Consider the following 16,066-nt stretch of genomic DNA (forward strand, 5'->3'; position numbering starts at 1 on the left):
CATCTGAGCCTGGATGGAAGGTGGAGATAGCGGTTAAGTGGACTCTTATTGATGACCGCAACAGGTCTTGATGTTTTAGGTGAAGGAGGTAGTCCGGTATAAACAGTACGGGAGTGAGGAGCAACAACTGACTGCATTGCTCTGTCCAGATGGAGAACCTTTTCCACTTGGCCAGGTATGTAGCCCTGGGGGAGGGTTTTCTACTGCCAAGGAGGACTTGTCTGACATGGTCCAAACAAGACAGCTCTGCGGCACTTAGCCATGTAGCATCCTGGCCATAAGGTGGAGCAATTCCAGATTCGGGTGCTGGAGTTGGCCCTGGTCTTGCGTGATCAGGTCAGGATACAGTGGTAAGGTGAGCGGGGCCGCTATGGACATTTCTAGGAGTGAGGTGAAGCAGTGCTGACGCGGCAATACCGGCGCTATTAGTATAACTCGGTCCCAGTCCCTGTGGATCTTGAGGAGTACCGTGTGGACTAGGGGGATGGGTGGGAAAGCATATAGCAGGCAGCCCTCCCAAGAGAAGGAAGGTATCCCCGATGGACCCCAAGCTGTGGCTCCCGGGGGAACAGAATGTCTGACATTTCCTGTTGCCCGGAGTGGTGAATAGGTCTAACTGGGTAGAGCTCCAGAACCGGAAGATTGAGCTCACCATGTCTGGCTGAAGGGACCACTTGTGGCCACAGAAGATCCGGATGAGGTTGTCTGCCAGCGTGTTTTGCACCCCTGGGAGGTATGAAGCCTGCAGGTGGATTGAGTGCTCTATGCAGAAGTCCCACAGCACAAGGGCTTCCCAGCACAGGGGAGAGGAGCATGCACCCCCGTTTGTTGATACAGAACATCGCCAAGGTGTTGTCCATGAGGATTGAAACACACCTGCCCATTATGAAAGCATAGCATACCAGACGCACTGCCCTCAGCTCTTTGACATTGATGTGAAGAGTGAGGACCATCAGAGACCAGAGGGTCTTGAGGTCCCCTAGGTGAGCACCCCAACCCAGATCCGAGGCACCTGTCACCAAGGAGAGCGAGGGCTGGCAAAAGGCATCCCTGCGCAAACTACTCTCAGGTCGAGCCACCATAAGAGGGAGTCCAGCACCAGGCGGGGCAGGGTTACAATCCTGTCCAACGGATCTCGGGCTGGTCGGTACATCAACGCCAACCAAGTCTGGAGTGGGCACAGCCTGAGCCTGGCGTGCTGCACCACGTACGTGCAGGAGGCCATGTGTCCCAGCAGCTTTAAACAGTTTCTTGCCGACATCATGGGAAACCGTGAGGCTCTGTAGGATGTCCTGAAGTGAGTGAAACCTGGCTTCTAGAAGGTACGCCCTGGCTTGGGTAGAGTCCAGGACCACACCTATGAACTTTATCCTCTGCACTGGGGACAGAGACTTTTCCTCGTTCAGGAGGAGAGCTAAGTCGAGGAAGGTCCTCCTTATAAATTCGACCTGAGCCTCAACCTGGGCTCTCGAGCAACCCTTGATCAGCCAGTCATCAAGGTATGGAGAAACCTGTACCTGGCACTTGCGCAGGAACGCCACGACTACTGCCATGCATTTTGTGAATACTCGGGGGCAGTAGACAGTTCGAGTAGGAGGTCGGCAAACTGGTAGCGGCCGCTGTTCACCACGAATCTGAGGTAGCATCTGTGATATGTGACTATTGTGACATGAAAATACGCATCGAGGGCAGCGTACCAGTCTCCTGGATCCAATGAGAGAATAATGGAGATTAGCGAGATCATGTGAAACTTGTGTTTCTTTACGTATGTGTTGAGCTGTCACAGGTCCAGTATGGGTCTGAGGCGCCGCTTGGCCTTCGGTATTAGGAAATACCAGGAGTAGAAACCCTTGCCCCTTAACTCCTGAGGAATCTCCTCCACTGCCCCTACAGAGAGGGGGGACTGCACCTCTTGAATTAGAAGTTGTTTGTGAGAGGGGTCCCTAAAGAGGGATGGGGAAGGCGGTGTGGGGGGCGGGACGGTACAGAATTGGATGGAATATCCCCTCTACCATGCAGAGCACCCATCGGTCGGAAGTAATTCGGGACCAGGCACAGTAGAAAGGGGATAGAAGGGACGAGAAAGTAAGATGGGAAGGATCCAAAGGTCGTACTGGCAAGCTGTCCTCGACCATACCCTCAAAAGGGTGGTCTAGAGCCCAGTGGGGCCCTGGGCTGGCCAGAGCTTTGTCCAGAGGGAGGGTGTTGCCTCCTCCAAGTGCTCCTGTTTCGCCTACGAGGAGCGTCCTGGCGGTTTTGGGGTTGGTAAGGGCAAGGGGCAGGCCGAGGCCTAAAATGTCTGTGCTAGGTAGCAGGTGTGTGAAGTCCCAGCAAATGAAGGGTAGCCCTCAAGTCCTTCAAGCTGTGAAGTCTCTTATCCGTCTTTTCGGAGAAGAGAGCTACACCTTCGAAGGGAAGGTCTTGAATGGTCTGTTGGACCTCGTGGGGGAGACCAGAGACCTGTAGCCAGGAGCCTCTCGTCATAACCACCCCTGTGGCCAAAAATGCGGGAGGCTGCAGCTGCCTCTTCCAGGGCCGCTTGCAAAGATGCTCGGGAGACCCCTCCTCTACGAGCGCAGAGAACTCCCCGCAAGCTTTCTGGGGCAGGAGTTCTGTAAACTTAGCCATAAACAAGCAGGCGTTATGCCCATAGTGGCTTACTATGGCCTGCTGCTTGGCTAACAGAGTTGCAGGCCTCCTGTCGAGTAGACCTTTTGGCCAAACAGGTCCAGTTTCTTGGCATCCCTGTTTTTAGGGGCTGGATCCTTGAAACCCTTGACATTCTCTTTGATCGGTCGCATCGACCACCAAAGAGTCCGGGGGGGGCGGGGCGGGGGAGGTAGAGATGTTCCTACCCTTCAGAGGGAACAAAGTAGCGGCGCTCAGATTTCTTGGCTGTAGGTGCCAGAGAAGCAGGTATTTGCCACAAGTTCTTAGATGTTTCTGTTATTGACTTGATAAGTGGCAATGCAACCCTGGATGGGCCGGAAGGAGCTAGGATATCTATGACAGGGTCTAAATCCTCTTCCACCTCCTCCGCCTGAATCCCCAGGCTTTGGGCGGCCCGCCTCAAAAGCTGTTGAAGAACCTGGCTGTCCTCCAAAACTGGGGCCATCGAAGACCCCAGACCACTTCATCAGGTGAGGACAAGGAAGAGAGAACAGGAGGTGGGTCCAGTTCACTGCCCTCAGCCACCCTGGGGTACCTTGGCACATGGTACTCGGGCTGTGGAGCCGGTACCGATGAAGAACTTGGCACCGCATCCAGTGCCAGGGCAGACAAATCCAGAGGAACAGAGACCGATGGGGTCGGTAGGGTCTTGGCTGAGGCTTCCACCAGTGCTGTTGCCTGGAGAGCCAGTGCCAGAGCTGGCTGAGGTATCGATGCCAAAGCTATCTGAGTCGGCGGGGCCACTCCCTCTGAGGGCGGCGCTGTCAGCAGTGGTAACTCTGGCACGAATGACACCGAAGACACAGATACAGTTCTGGGCCGTGGGCTTGACCCTGGCTCTGATGGTACGCCCAGGGTGCCCAGAAGGGCCATCGTGCAGGTGGTTGCCACTGTTGCTGCCACGGTGCCAGGTATGGATGGTGACTCAGCCAGGACCTGGACCTCCTGCTCAGTGATCTGCTGGATCGAGTTGAATCCACCTCTGACTCAGAGGTTTCTGAGTAAGAAGACCATGGAGGAGCAGTCCCCTGGGTCGCCAACGGACAACGAATCGACTCTGGGGAGCAGTGCACTTCCTGCGCCTGTGTGGGTGGTGCCGGAGATGGAGACTGACGGGCCATCATGGTTCTCTTACCCCTGGAGTGAAACAGGGGGCTGGCAAATTGTCCCTCCTTTGGGGGGGGGGGGATGGCACCCGGAGGCGCATCAGGTTCGTTGCCACCTCGAATGCCTCCAGTGTCGATGGTGGCTGTATGTCTACCAGATGGTCCTGGGACTGATGAGGGTTCAGACTCAACTGGACCCTGGCTGGGGCATGAGTTGATGAAACCCTGGGAGGAAGCAAGGCGGAGGTGGTCTGTCCTGAGCCACTCATGGACACTGCTAGCCCTTTAGGTTTCGAGAGGGGTGATCGGTCCCTCACCGGCCTCCTCTTCTTTATCAGCACCAGAGATGGAGAGCGGTGCCGAACTGAGGCTGACGCCCTATGGTCCGAGCCAGGGCAGTGCCGGGGGGCTTTAGAGTCTTTAGCCAGGCCTGTTTCGCACGCCGTTGGCGCCGAAGCATTGCACACCGAAGAGGATGTGTTCGGTGCCGGGTCATTGGGTCGGACTGCGGTCTCAATGCCGCCTCCATGAGCGGGAACTTTAGCCTCTGATCTCAGTCCTTAAGGGTTCTTGGGCGGAAACTCTTGCAAATGCAGCACTTGTCCTTTTGGTGAGTCTCACCAAGGCACCGCAAGCAAGACGAGTGAGGATCACTCTTGGGCATAAATTTTCCACAGGACTTGCAGAATTTAAACCCCGGAGAACGGGCATACCCCCGAAGGGTAGACAAAAAACTATCTAACAATCCATTACTAACTATATTAAAGAACTATAACTATAGAGAACAACTATGTACACTAGGACAAAAAGACATTGCTAAGGCACTTGCTGTAAGAGTGAGCAAAGTTCCAGCTAGCTGTCATGGGCAGTAAGAAGGAACTGAGAGGATGGGGAGCTGGCAGGCCCCTATACTGGGCACTATGAAGACGTCACTCCAGGAGGTGCCCAGGCCAACGCTACGGACACTGCTAGGGGAAAAAAATCTTCTGGCTGGCGTGCACACTCCTGCTTGGAATGGACATGAGCAATCACTCGAAGAAGAACTAAGTTTTTTCCTTCACAAAATAGAGTTTTACATCATATATATTCAGGTCTTGCTAGCCTTAAACTCTGAACATCTGGGGAATTTTGACATCCTCAAGTTCAGCAATTATGGGGGAAAAGAGATTTTCAGACAGACTATTTAAAGAACTTAATACTTTAACCTGTCTAGATACTTTTATGGTCCTCCTCAACATCTTGTGAGTGCTTCACACAGACTACATACAACTCCTAGCATGCTTAGAAGGAAGATGTCTTGAGTCAGCAGACTTGCTTCTTCATTTACAATGTATGGAAGCTCAACAGATTTGATACTTCAAAAAAGTAAAACAAATCAAATACTTTATGATATGATATATTTAGGATTGGGAGGATTTAATTTTAAAATCAATAACTGTTGGTAAATATTAATTTTAGCAGACACTGAAATTGACAAAAAATGTTTAGTGGAACAGTCAGCGAGTCTGCAGGGATTGGATGTCACTGTCCCTGCAGATGTGCAGGGAGCCCTCTGCAGCTCCGCTATCACAAGCCTGTCTCCCTCGCTCACCTTCCAGCTATATGGGAGCCATCCCCAGGCAGGAACTGTTCAGCAGCGGGATGGCCTTCCCTGCAGCTGGGGGCTTGTCCCCCACCTTACAGTCCTGGCTGGAGGTCTCTGCCCGTCCAGGGAAAAATGACTGCAGCCTCCCCTACTCCTTGCACCCCAGTGTCTTAGGCCCATTTGCCATACAGGGAGCCCTGTCAGCCCCACTGTCAGCACTGTCCTAACCCCAATCTTAGCCTACACAACTGTAAAAATAAAAGTAAATAAAATAGAAAAAACACATCTTGAACAAAACAAGTCATCAATACTAGAAAAAGTAGAATTCTGCCAAGCCTATTTATATTTCTGATGCTTCTAAAAGAAGGAGAAGAATTTTTTTTTAAAAATCCAAGCTTTTATATGTCAGAGGGGAAAAAGGCAGACATCACATTTTTCTAAATTTTCTTTATAAGGCTCCTTTAAAAGAAATATTTGGCTTGTATGACTGTCATTATCTTAAAACAATTAAGTGGAAGAGTATTTTCAGATCTAGGTGTTTTAGTTTGGAGCTGAATTATAAGAGTCTTAACTGATTCAACTGTATATTTAAAATAATCTAGATTAGCTTTAATACACGGTTTAATATCCATGTACAAAAAACACAGTAAGTAGTTAAAAGATAAAAGTAAGAATTTTGTCTGAGCATCACTACCTGACTCCTTACATCAGTAGCCAAATTAGCAAATCGACATTACCCAAAAGAACCACATTAGTGTGACAAGTTTCAGAGTAGCAGCCGTGTTAGTCTGTATTCACAAAAAGAAAAGGAGTACTTGTGGCACCTTAGACTAACAAATTTATTTGCGCATAAGCTTTTGTGAGCTACAGCTCACTTCATCGGATGCATTCAGTGGAAAATACAGTGGGGAGATTGATATACACACAGAACATGAAACAATGGGTTTTATTATACACACTGTAAGGAGAGTGATCATTTAAGATGAGCTATTACCAGGGGGGAGGGGGGAAGAAACCTTTTGTAGTGATAATCAAGGTGGGCCATTTCCAGCAGTTGACAAGAATATCTGAGGAACAGTGGGGGGGGGGGTATAACATGGGGAAATAGTTTTACTTTATGTAATGACCCATCCACTCCCAGTCTCTATTCAAGCCTAAGTTAATTGTATCCAGTTTGCAAATTAATTCCAATTCAGCAGCCTCTGGTTGGAGTCACACTAGTGTGAATTTATTATTTCATATACTGTGAATATGTATTATTCACACACACACACACACACACACACACACAACTATTCTCACAGCAAAATGACTGACCAAGTATTCTACAATTGGTTAACATCGCAAAAACATCCTGATTGGTTAATAATTAAATCACAGTGTTTTAATATTATGTGCTGCAAGAGCCTGCGGGAGACACATTGAAGAGTCACCTGCAGTTTCCGAGCCCAAGTATCACTGAGTTAGGGAGTCAAACAGGTTCACTGTTTAAGACCATTTTAACACCTCGGCAAGAAATCATTGTTCAGTGTGATCATGCATTCAGTAAACTACAGCTGAATAAGTAGTTCATTAAAAAGCTGAAAAGTTTTTTTTTTAAACATATACCCCATATTTTAAAATACATTAAATCTTTTTAAATAGAACTGTAATACTAACAAGTTACAGTATATGTTTAAATAAGGGTAGCTCAGACACTGAAAGATCTTTTTTTCTAATTACAAGGGCTTCACTCAAGCTTGCAAGCTATCTTAACTTTTGCCTTTTCTCCTGGCTATATGGGAGGGAAGGGAGGGGAAATAATGGCAACTGTGAAGGAGTGTCCACATATCTATTCAGGGGACACCATCATAGGGCCTAATCACATCAGTCACACTATCAGAGGCTCGTTCACCTGCGCATCTACCAATGTGATATATGCCATCATGTGCCAGCAATGCCCCTCTGCCATGTACATTGGCCAAACTGGACAGTCTCTACGTAAAAGAATAAATGGACACAAATCAGACGTCAAGAATTATAACATTCAAAAACCAGTTGGAGAACACTTCAATCTCCCTGGTCACTCGATTACAGACCTGAAAGTCGCAATATTACAACAAAAAAACCCTTCAAAAACAGACTTTAAAGAGAGACTGCTGAATTGGAATTAATTTGCAAACTGGACACCATTATGTTAGGCTTGAATAAAGACTGGGAGTGGATGGGTCATTACATAAAGTAAAACTATTTTCCCATGCTTATTTCCCTCCCCCCCCCATTGTTCCTCACACCTTCTTGTCAACTGTTGGAAATGGGCCATCTTGATCATCACTACAAAAGGTTTTTTTCTCCTGTTGCTAATAGCTCACCTTAATTGATCACTCTCGTTATTTTATGTTCTCTGTGTATATAAAATCTCCCCTCTGTATTTTCCACTGCATGCATCCGATGAAGTGGGTTTTAGCCCACAAAACTTTATGCTCAAATAAATTTGTTAGTCTCTAAGGTGCCACAAGTACTCTTTCTTTTTGTAGAGAAGAGGAGGTTTCTAAGCAACAGAAGGCAGTTGGATTAGGTACTAAAGCAGCTGCAAAGGGAAAAAACTGACAGGAGGCAGGCTGATCGTGTGTGATAGCTGATCGTGTGCGACTGTCACATGTTTTAGTAGGTACATACTAGCTAGCTGAAGTCAGTGGGTAAACTAGAGGGCCTACTGGAAAGAAGGGGCAGTGGGACTACTGGAGGAGCTGCAGAACCAATTCACAAGGACATGCTCTCGGTGGAGAAAGGGTTACAGAATTTCAGACTTTTATACGGATATTTTTCCTACTAAGAAGTTTTCATATTTAAAATGCTCATCTAAATTGGAAAAAAAAAAGTCTAAGGTCTCACTAATATCTTTATTCTGATATCTCCACCAACAGCTGATAAGTAAATAGCCCATGTTATATTTGCAACCACCACCACATATACTGAATTTCCTTAAGTCAAGAAAACTGAAATGGTTATATGCCATCAGGGTTTGCAGCTTTAAGTCAGTAGGACTTGTGCTCCTATCACTTAGGGTTACGTCTTCATTGCAGTTAGCCCACATGAGCTGCACCCAAGTTAACCTAGCCTATGTATAGGCAGCTACACTGCAAAGCCCTACCCGCATTCCTGTGTCCACTGCTGTAAGCCCCATGGACTTCTGGGGCATATCCCTTGGTTCTTTGTGTTGTAGTACGATTCTTTTCCAGTAAATTGCAGGACAACTTATCTGTCCTCCGCACATGTGGAGGAATATGGGAAGGTACTACTAGAGGACTATCAGCACTGAAGTAATTTAGCTTGTGTCCTGTCCTCACTATAAAATGGGCAGGTTAACAGCCTGAGTGAAAGCAGAACCGGGTCTCTAATCCACATGCCCAGTCAGGCCAGCTAATCAGAGTTAAAAATTTAACCCTGGTGAGAGGTTTGTGTGTGTGGACAGGAGGGCTGTTAGGGGCAACACCCGAGTAAGGGTCCACGATAACCCCACAGTAAAGACACACCAAGTGCTTTTGAAAATCCCACCCTTAGGAGTCAAATTTTGGCCTATACGTATAAAAGTTCACAGTAGCTTAGTCAATGCATTGAAAGTCTAATTATTTTTTTTATTGTTAAAGTAATTTTGTTTTGAAGTGATAAAGATTTTACACCAGTTTTAATAAAAATACAGTTTTAGACCCTGATGCTGAAAACTTTTACGCGCATGCTTAACCAAAGCCCAAGTTGTCCCACTAGTTTCAATGACACTACCTCACAAGTAAAGTTACATATCTGTTGAAATGCTCACAGGATCAGGGCCTAAGTTTCAATATTTTGTTTCTGCCTGTGGCTGTCTTATAAAATTCAAATGAGACCCTATCAGTGGCATTTGAAAAATTTAGCTTCTAAATGTTAACCTAAAATTGTAAGAGCAAAATAAAATTCAAATCAGTTCTACAAATTCACAATCTGATCTAAATCAATGGGTTTTGTTCAAAAACAAGCGATTTAAATTAATGATTTAATCCTTCCCCTAAATTGCAGCAGAGTGACCATACAATTTAACAGCTCTTCTCTAGCCTGTTTTTAAAACTGTTTTCTCCACAGTTAACACAAATGTTGTCTCTATCTTTAGTCCTATCCACACACAAAACCCCTGAATTGGAGTGTCTGGAGGTATAGGCTACAGAACAACTTGTCAGCTGCTCATAAAATCACTCGTTATTTTGCAGTTTCATGTCTCTCACCTGAGCTAGGTTAACATGAAAGTAGTTAATTGGAGCGTAGATAAATCTTCAGGCAGTGAAGACATGCCTCAAACAGCACTTCAGAATTTAAAAAAGGTGACCAAAAATGGTGAAAGTTCATTTAGTCATTACGTTTGCAGGATGAAGTCAAACTTAATTGCATTTGTAGAGAATGTAGTCTCTTATCACCCCAATTATACTGGTGTGCTTTAGTATTCTGAAATACCTCCAAATGCTACCAATACTTATTTGCAAGTATTTTAGGGTTAAAAAACATTAATTTAATCTCATTTTAATTAGGTATGGGAGGTCTGAGACATCTGCTTAATAGTGTTCTATTTTAACCATTAGATTTTAATGAGACTTAAGTCGGTTTCCAATTGCTGTGTGTTCTAAGTTTTTGTAACTCATTTTCTAATGGATACGGTGACTTGTTAGTGTGGGCTAACAATGTTGACAACAGCAGGCTTCCAGTTTAATACACCAATTAAACATGCACAGATCTCACTTGATCTGCAGAGACAATCATCAGATAACTATTCAGAAAGGGCTCCTTTCACCCTACAATAGGAAGAAACAAACCACCAATTTCTTACATCACGAACTGTATTCAAGATCTGTTAGAGATGTAACTGAGTATCTGGATGCAAAATTAGCACGTGTCTAAAGGAATCTGTGTCACATCTTGGTTCTTCCCACCTCATTTAACTCTAATTTTAACTTACCTATCAGAAACAGCTGTTTAAATCTAGTGTATGCAGCTTGAATGTCTTGAAGAGATGGAAGGCTGCTTGAAAGGTCATCAGTTTTCAAGACTTCATAAGGAGGTTTGTTAATTGTTTTATAAACTCTGAATAATCAAAGAAGAGACAAAACCTTTCAGTTTAGGGAAACCTAAACACTGGTAGTTGTCACTGAAGATAGCAAGGTTCATGTCCCACCCAATATATATTATATGTATAGCAAAAGCAGAGCATTTAGCCACAAAAAGAAGGTGTGCATTAGTGGGCTATTTTAGAATACACAGCAACAACCTTGCTATGGGTTTGTCCACACAATAAAAGTTTTGCTGCTTTACATATGCCAGCAATCCTAACCCAGCAAAAATTGTCCTGGTGTAAATGCAACTATATGGTATAAGTCTTTATACTGTCAGCTAATCTGTAATAATTTATGAATACTGTATCTTGACCAGATAGTGATTACTGTAAGCATACATTAAATACATACACTAGCAGGTTTGTCAGGATATGTACCAGGGAAGGGTGGGTGGATACCAACAGTCACATCTAACAAACATTTCAAGTAATAAGAGACAATGCAGAGCTAACTGGCTAAAGAGACACAAGAGAGAACAAAGAACTTTGGCTGGTTTTCAACAGAGACACTCCCTGAGTGAGAAAGGCAAGATAGTCATGAATGACAGTTGTGTTAAAAACCCTTTTCTCTGGTTTTAAGAAAGCTGTTTTGGATCATTGTATTCACCACTGTCACAGCTCCGGAAGGAAGGACTTGCAGACACTGAAGCCAGTGAGACGTAAATAATCATAGTTGCCATACAGATGCTCTAGTTTGGGGAGCTGGCCTAAGGGCATGGCTACACTTGCAGATGTAGAGTGCTGCGAGTTACATCAGCCCTCTGAGAGTGCAGTAGGGAAAACGCTGCAGTGTGTCCACGCTGTCAGATTCAAGTGCACTGGCATGGCCACATTAGCAGCTCTTGCAATGCCACGGAGAGCAATGCATTGTGGTAGCTATCCCAGTGTGAAAGTGGCTGCAACATATTTTCGAGTGGGATGGAGTGTGACAGGAAGTGTGTTGTGTGTATATGGGGGGGAGAGGGAAGAGGGGGCTTTGGGGGGCTGAGAGCATGTCAGACCCCCCCCGCCTCTCTCTCTCACACACACTCACAGCAGCAACATTCCACACTAATGGTTGCTTTTTCCCCGAAGCAGATAAGCATGCCAGCTGTCAGAAATAGAGCATTGAAAGGGCATATCCGCATTCTTACAGTGGAGTACAAAACAATGACAAGAGTGGCCATTATGGGATGTTTCTGGAGGCTGATCGCAGTGCAGTAACACCACACCTCATTCACACTGACGCTGGGGCGTTTCAGCCGAGGCGCAGCCATCATTATGGTTCTTGTGGAGGTGGATTGCCAGGAACGTTCCGGCTGCAGAGTCCAGGTGCTCTAAGTGTCTTGCCAGTGTGGACCGGTCATGAATTAGGGAGCCTGGAGCTGCTTTAATGCACTCTAATTTGCAAGTGTAGCTAAACCCTAAGAGTGGGAGAATCACAAGATTCCACCTGTCATGGTGTCTGGACAGACTCACAGCCAAGAATGCCCGAACTCAAGACAGACTGTCAGAAAATAGGGCAGATGCCCCTAAACTGGTGGCCTACTCTACCAGTAGATTCAACAAGCCAGTAATAAAGAGTACTCCTGGAATACAGAAATCCCCTTGGCACTCCAGCCCCTATTTACAACCCAGGCAAACTGGACTTTATGGTGTAAGGTTATTAAAACAAACACATACCACACAATAGGTACTTCCAACCCCAAGGGGTTGGCCACTCACCACAGGTTACTTCAGGATCTCACCAAAAACAATACTGTGTTAGCCAATCCTTCATAAACTAACTGAAGATTTATTAAGAAAAAAGAAATGAGTTATTAAAAGGATTAAAGGCAGATTAAATACATTACGGTTGAATCAGAATATATGGAGTCTAGTCATTAGCAGATGTACAATGTCTGCTAATCCTCCATAAGTCTCTTAGAGTTCTTCCATGAATCTTTCAGGATGTTCTAAAATGTTTTTTTTTGGGGGGGGGGGGGGGAATCTCAGTCCAACAGCTCAACCTCCCCCGATTTAGTGTTCAGTGGATTTGAGATGCCCAGATCATGCCCAAGATCCAGAATTTATAACTGGAAATAGCCAGGCAAGTGATTTTAGCACAGCATGTGGTGTTCCTCTGACAGAAGAATAGATACCCAAGTCTGTATAAAGTCCTAATGGCTCTGAAGATCTAAAGCTTCACCCCTAAGGCTTCAGTCTTGTAAACACAATGTGATAGCCAAACAATTCTTCATTAAGCAAACTCGCATCTAAATGTGAAATACATGCCTTTTGATCTAATGACAATTCGGTATAGTTGCATAATATAAAGGAATGATAAGGTAATATAAAAAGACATTAAAAGGATTTACCAACTACAGGTTATTTTGGTTCCCCTGGTATATGTCTAACAGGGTGAAGGTAAATACAATTAACATCTATTCTTGATTTTTATCAAAACAGGTGAATGGGCTTGTCTGCGCTATTTAACATTCCTTTGTTGCCCAAATACAATGAATTAACACCTCTTTGAGGTTGTGCCCTAAGCTAGCTAGCTGCCAGCACACACTCCCCAGGAAAGATAAGAGCATGACGCTTAACGCCTGAGGAACTGCACTGAGATCAGAAAAGGAGACAGAAGTACAAGTAGCCCTGTAACCAGATGAACAAAAATAAGTTTAAGAATCTAAAATAGTTATACCAGTATAAGGCACTTCTCTACCTTCATAACTGCATCTGTACAAAGGCTTTTACCAGCATAACTGTCAACAAAAAAAGTCACACCACTTACCAACACAACTATGCCAGTAAAATTAAGTATAGACCAGTTGTATACTAGGAAAAAAAATACAACGTTAAGCATGATTTTACCTTCAGCTATACAATGACAATCATGTTTAAAAACTTGATAGTGATAGTAGTTAGCCACTAGGCACTTCCTAGTGCCGACAAGGCAGAGTTCTCAGGTAGTTGAAGACAATGGCCCAACACAGTAATTCACATCTTGTTGTGGCTATCTGCTATTTGCATATGGTTCTTTACCTTTTGAAATAAGGTGTTTTTCAAACAATTCTGAAAGTTTATTTAACATATCGTTCCATTATGAAATTTGGAAGCATAAGAAAATATAGGGGAAGGGTTAGAAACCTTCTCTACTGTTTTAAGCATATTAAGTTAATTATTTTAGCCCCCCCTAGAAATTTTGTTCATCTTCATCTTCTTCACCCAAATAAGCTATCATTCAGCAGCTGCTTGTGGCTCAGTCTTCTCCTTTATAATGCACAGGGTGGTAACTGTTCATAGAGCCAAGAAACTACTAAAAGGGCAGCTGGGCTCATGGAGGATGGCAATTTAAAACTCACTTTCCACTTCCTTAGCCTAACAACCTTTAGTCCTATTTTAGATGAATTGGGAGTTGGTTTGGGGCTGCCAGTTCACCTCAACATCAAATGTTGAAAGAATTCAACTGCCTCTGTTGGTGCTGCAGCTCATTTGGATTAGAAATTGGTAACTGCTTTAAGGGAAGCAGCTACCTCTCCTCCACAGCCTAACTCAATGCTGGAGAATCAAGGTTTTTAAGATTATATAACCTCTGGAGGCCTAAAACAGGTTTAAGTTGAGCTTTTAAAAGGAGAGGTGTTTGAAGTTCATTTGCCTGCAAAGGATGCAACTAGACTAAGAGAATCTGTAGAAATGATAGGCTTTGCTGCTAACTGCAGCTAAAGCGTGCAGTTAGCTTTTTTTTTTGGTAACAGAAGAAACCTCTCCCCACCTATCCCCAAACAGTTTCCATAGAGATTTATTCTAGTGAGTTGTGAGATCACCCCCCCATCCCCCGCAAAAAAAAAAAGTTACTTGACCAATACCACCACTATTACAATGTGCGTTTAAAGCTAAACCCCTAATAAGAAACTGCTTTTAATACCCTGGATAGAAAACAAAACTTTATCAAAAGCAATTGTCTCTTGTTGCTATGTAGGCTCACAGACCTAGAATACAGAAGACAAAAGAAGCACTTTTTATAAAGGTCATGGACAGAAGAGCTATTACTGACCCATCCAAGAAAATTTTGTGCATTTGTGAAGTGTTGTCCTCTTGTTCTTTGGGAAAAGCAGACATTTTGAGAAGAGAAGCACCATTATGGCAAGACCAACACCAAATCTACAGAAAAACACATTTACCTGGTTAGTTAAGTCTCATGTACATATGACAGCTACATGTTTCTATTTGAGTAAACGTTAGACTATAAGAAACCCCTTCCTGGTGCTTTATCACAAATAGTTTGGGGCATCCAATGAATCATTCAGCAGCAATCTTGTACTTTAGAACCAACGGCAAATGCTCCAGACATGACATTTTATAGTATTACCCTCAAGAAGATCAATCATTAGGTACAGGCAATGGACAACGTAGGTGTAATATGTTTATAAGTTATGGTTGAGACTTTGCTCTTCTTTTGGGCTTGCATACATTGACTAGAATTGGCAATAGCTATTCCATTCAGTTTTCTTGCATAGGCAAACCTTTAGACTGCTTTGTCTCGTCTAACAGATAGTAGCTGGACAACTAAAATAGGAGTTTCTCAGCTCCTATGGTATGCATCTTCTTAAAACTAGCTCACAAATAGTTCTATTTTACAGGGCAGTATTACACCATGTCTCATTGGAAGAGACAGATTTTGATGTACAGGTTTAAATTGTGATCTGAGATTTTCTTCAAGCAAGACTGACAGTAGAACAAACAAGCTATAAAAGAAAGAATGAATCTACACTGAAGGAAAAAAAAAGTAGAAATTGCAGAGAAGTTTATTTATGAAAACTTGTTTCATAAATTTGTCCCTGCAATGGTCTACGCTTTTGGAGTGCTAACATGGAGGCATATCCTATCAGTGGCTCCTAAACTGGTGTCTAAACTCACCTTTAACTCTGAAAGCCCAGTTGTTTACTTCCTTTTCATACATCAACAGAAATATGATGGCCAAATTAAGACTCAGTTACTCCTATGCAACCATTAGATGCCAACAATTGCACAAGTGTAACCAAGTCATAATTTGGTCTAGAATATCTGCTAGTGTGGAAGAAGAAAAGCCCCAACTTGGCTTCCACATCCAAGAGAGAATATGCAGGACTGGCAGTTTGGAATACAGCTTTATTTGTAAACTAAAATTTAAACTGGAAGTCCAATGGTACCATTTTACAAAAAAAGATTAAGAGCCGTACTTTAAGAGGAAGGGAACCGATTGCTTGCATCAAGAAAACTACAAGTCTGCCACATTACCCTGTCATCACCATCTTAACCAGAACTAATTCAGTCACAGAAGTGATTTTTAAATGTAGTTTTTCACTTGGTGTTTGTAACTGGAAATTAACTTACGGGCTTCAAAAACTTCTTGCTTTCACTAGAAGAAGCATCATGATAACAGCAGGCTACTGTATAACAATGCCATTTGCTGTACTCTGTCCTGTGGCATATTTGAGGATCAGAGCACTGAATTAGGTTTAATGAGGGTAATAAAGGCAGCCAATGTTTTCCTCCAGAAAATGTCTAGTTTAGAAACTAAAGGTGTGAAAGGACTTGCTTTTCATAGGTGAAGTCAATGGGAGCTGTAGGTGCTCAGCACTTAAG

The 16,066-nt window shown here is 44.1% G+C and overlaps 1 protein-coding gene across 1 annotated transcript in view; it reads right to left on the reverse strand.

The window, feature by feature from the left end:
* MTMR12 (myotubularin related protein 12) overlaps nt 1-16,066 on the reverse strand; it is a 69,915-nt gene that overhangs the window by 15,101 nt on the left and 38,748 nt on the right. Inside the window, exons 9-10 of the mRNA XM_038402588.2 lie at nt 14,496-14,602; nt 10,325-10,449 (exon numbers count right to left, since the gene is read on the reverse strand). Of these exons, the coding sequence (XP_038258516.1) occupies nt 10,325-10,449; nt 14,496-14,602 (232 nt within the window). The remainder of the gene's footprint in view (nt 1-10,324; nt 10,450-14,495; nt 14,603-16,066) is intronic.

The sequence above is a fragment of the Dermochelys coriacea genome, chromosome 5, assembly GCF_009764565.3.
Source record: "Dermochelys coriacea isolate rDerCor1 chromosome 5, rDerCor1.pri.v4, whole genome shotgun sequence".
Classification (NCBI taxonomy): domain Eukaryota; kingdom Metazoa; phylum Chordata; order Testudines; family Dermochelyidae; genus Dermochelys; species Dermochelys coriacea.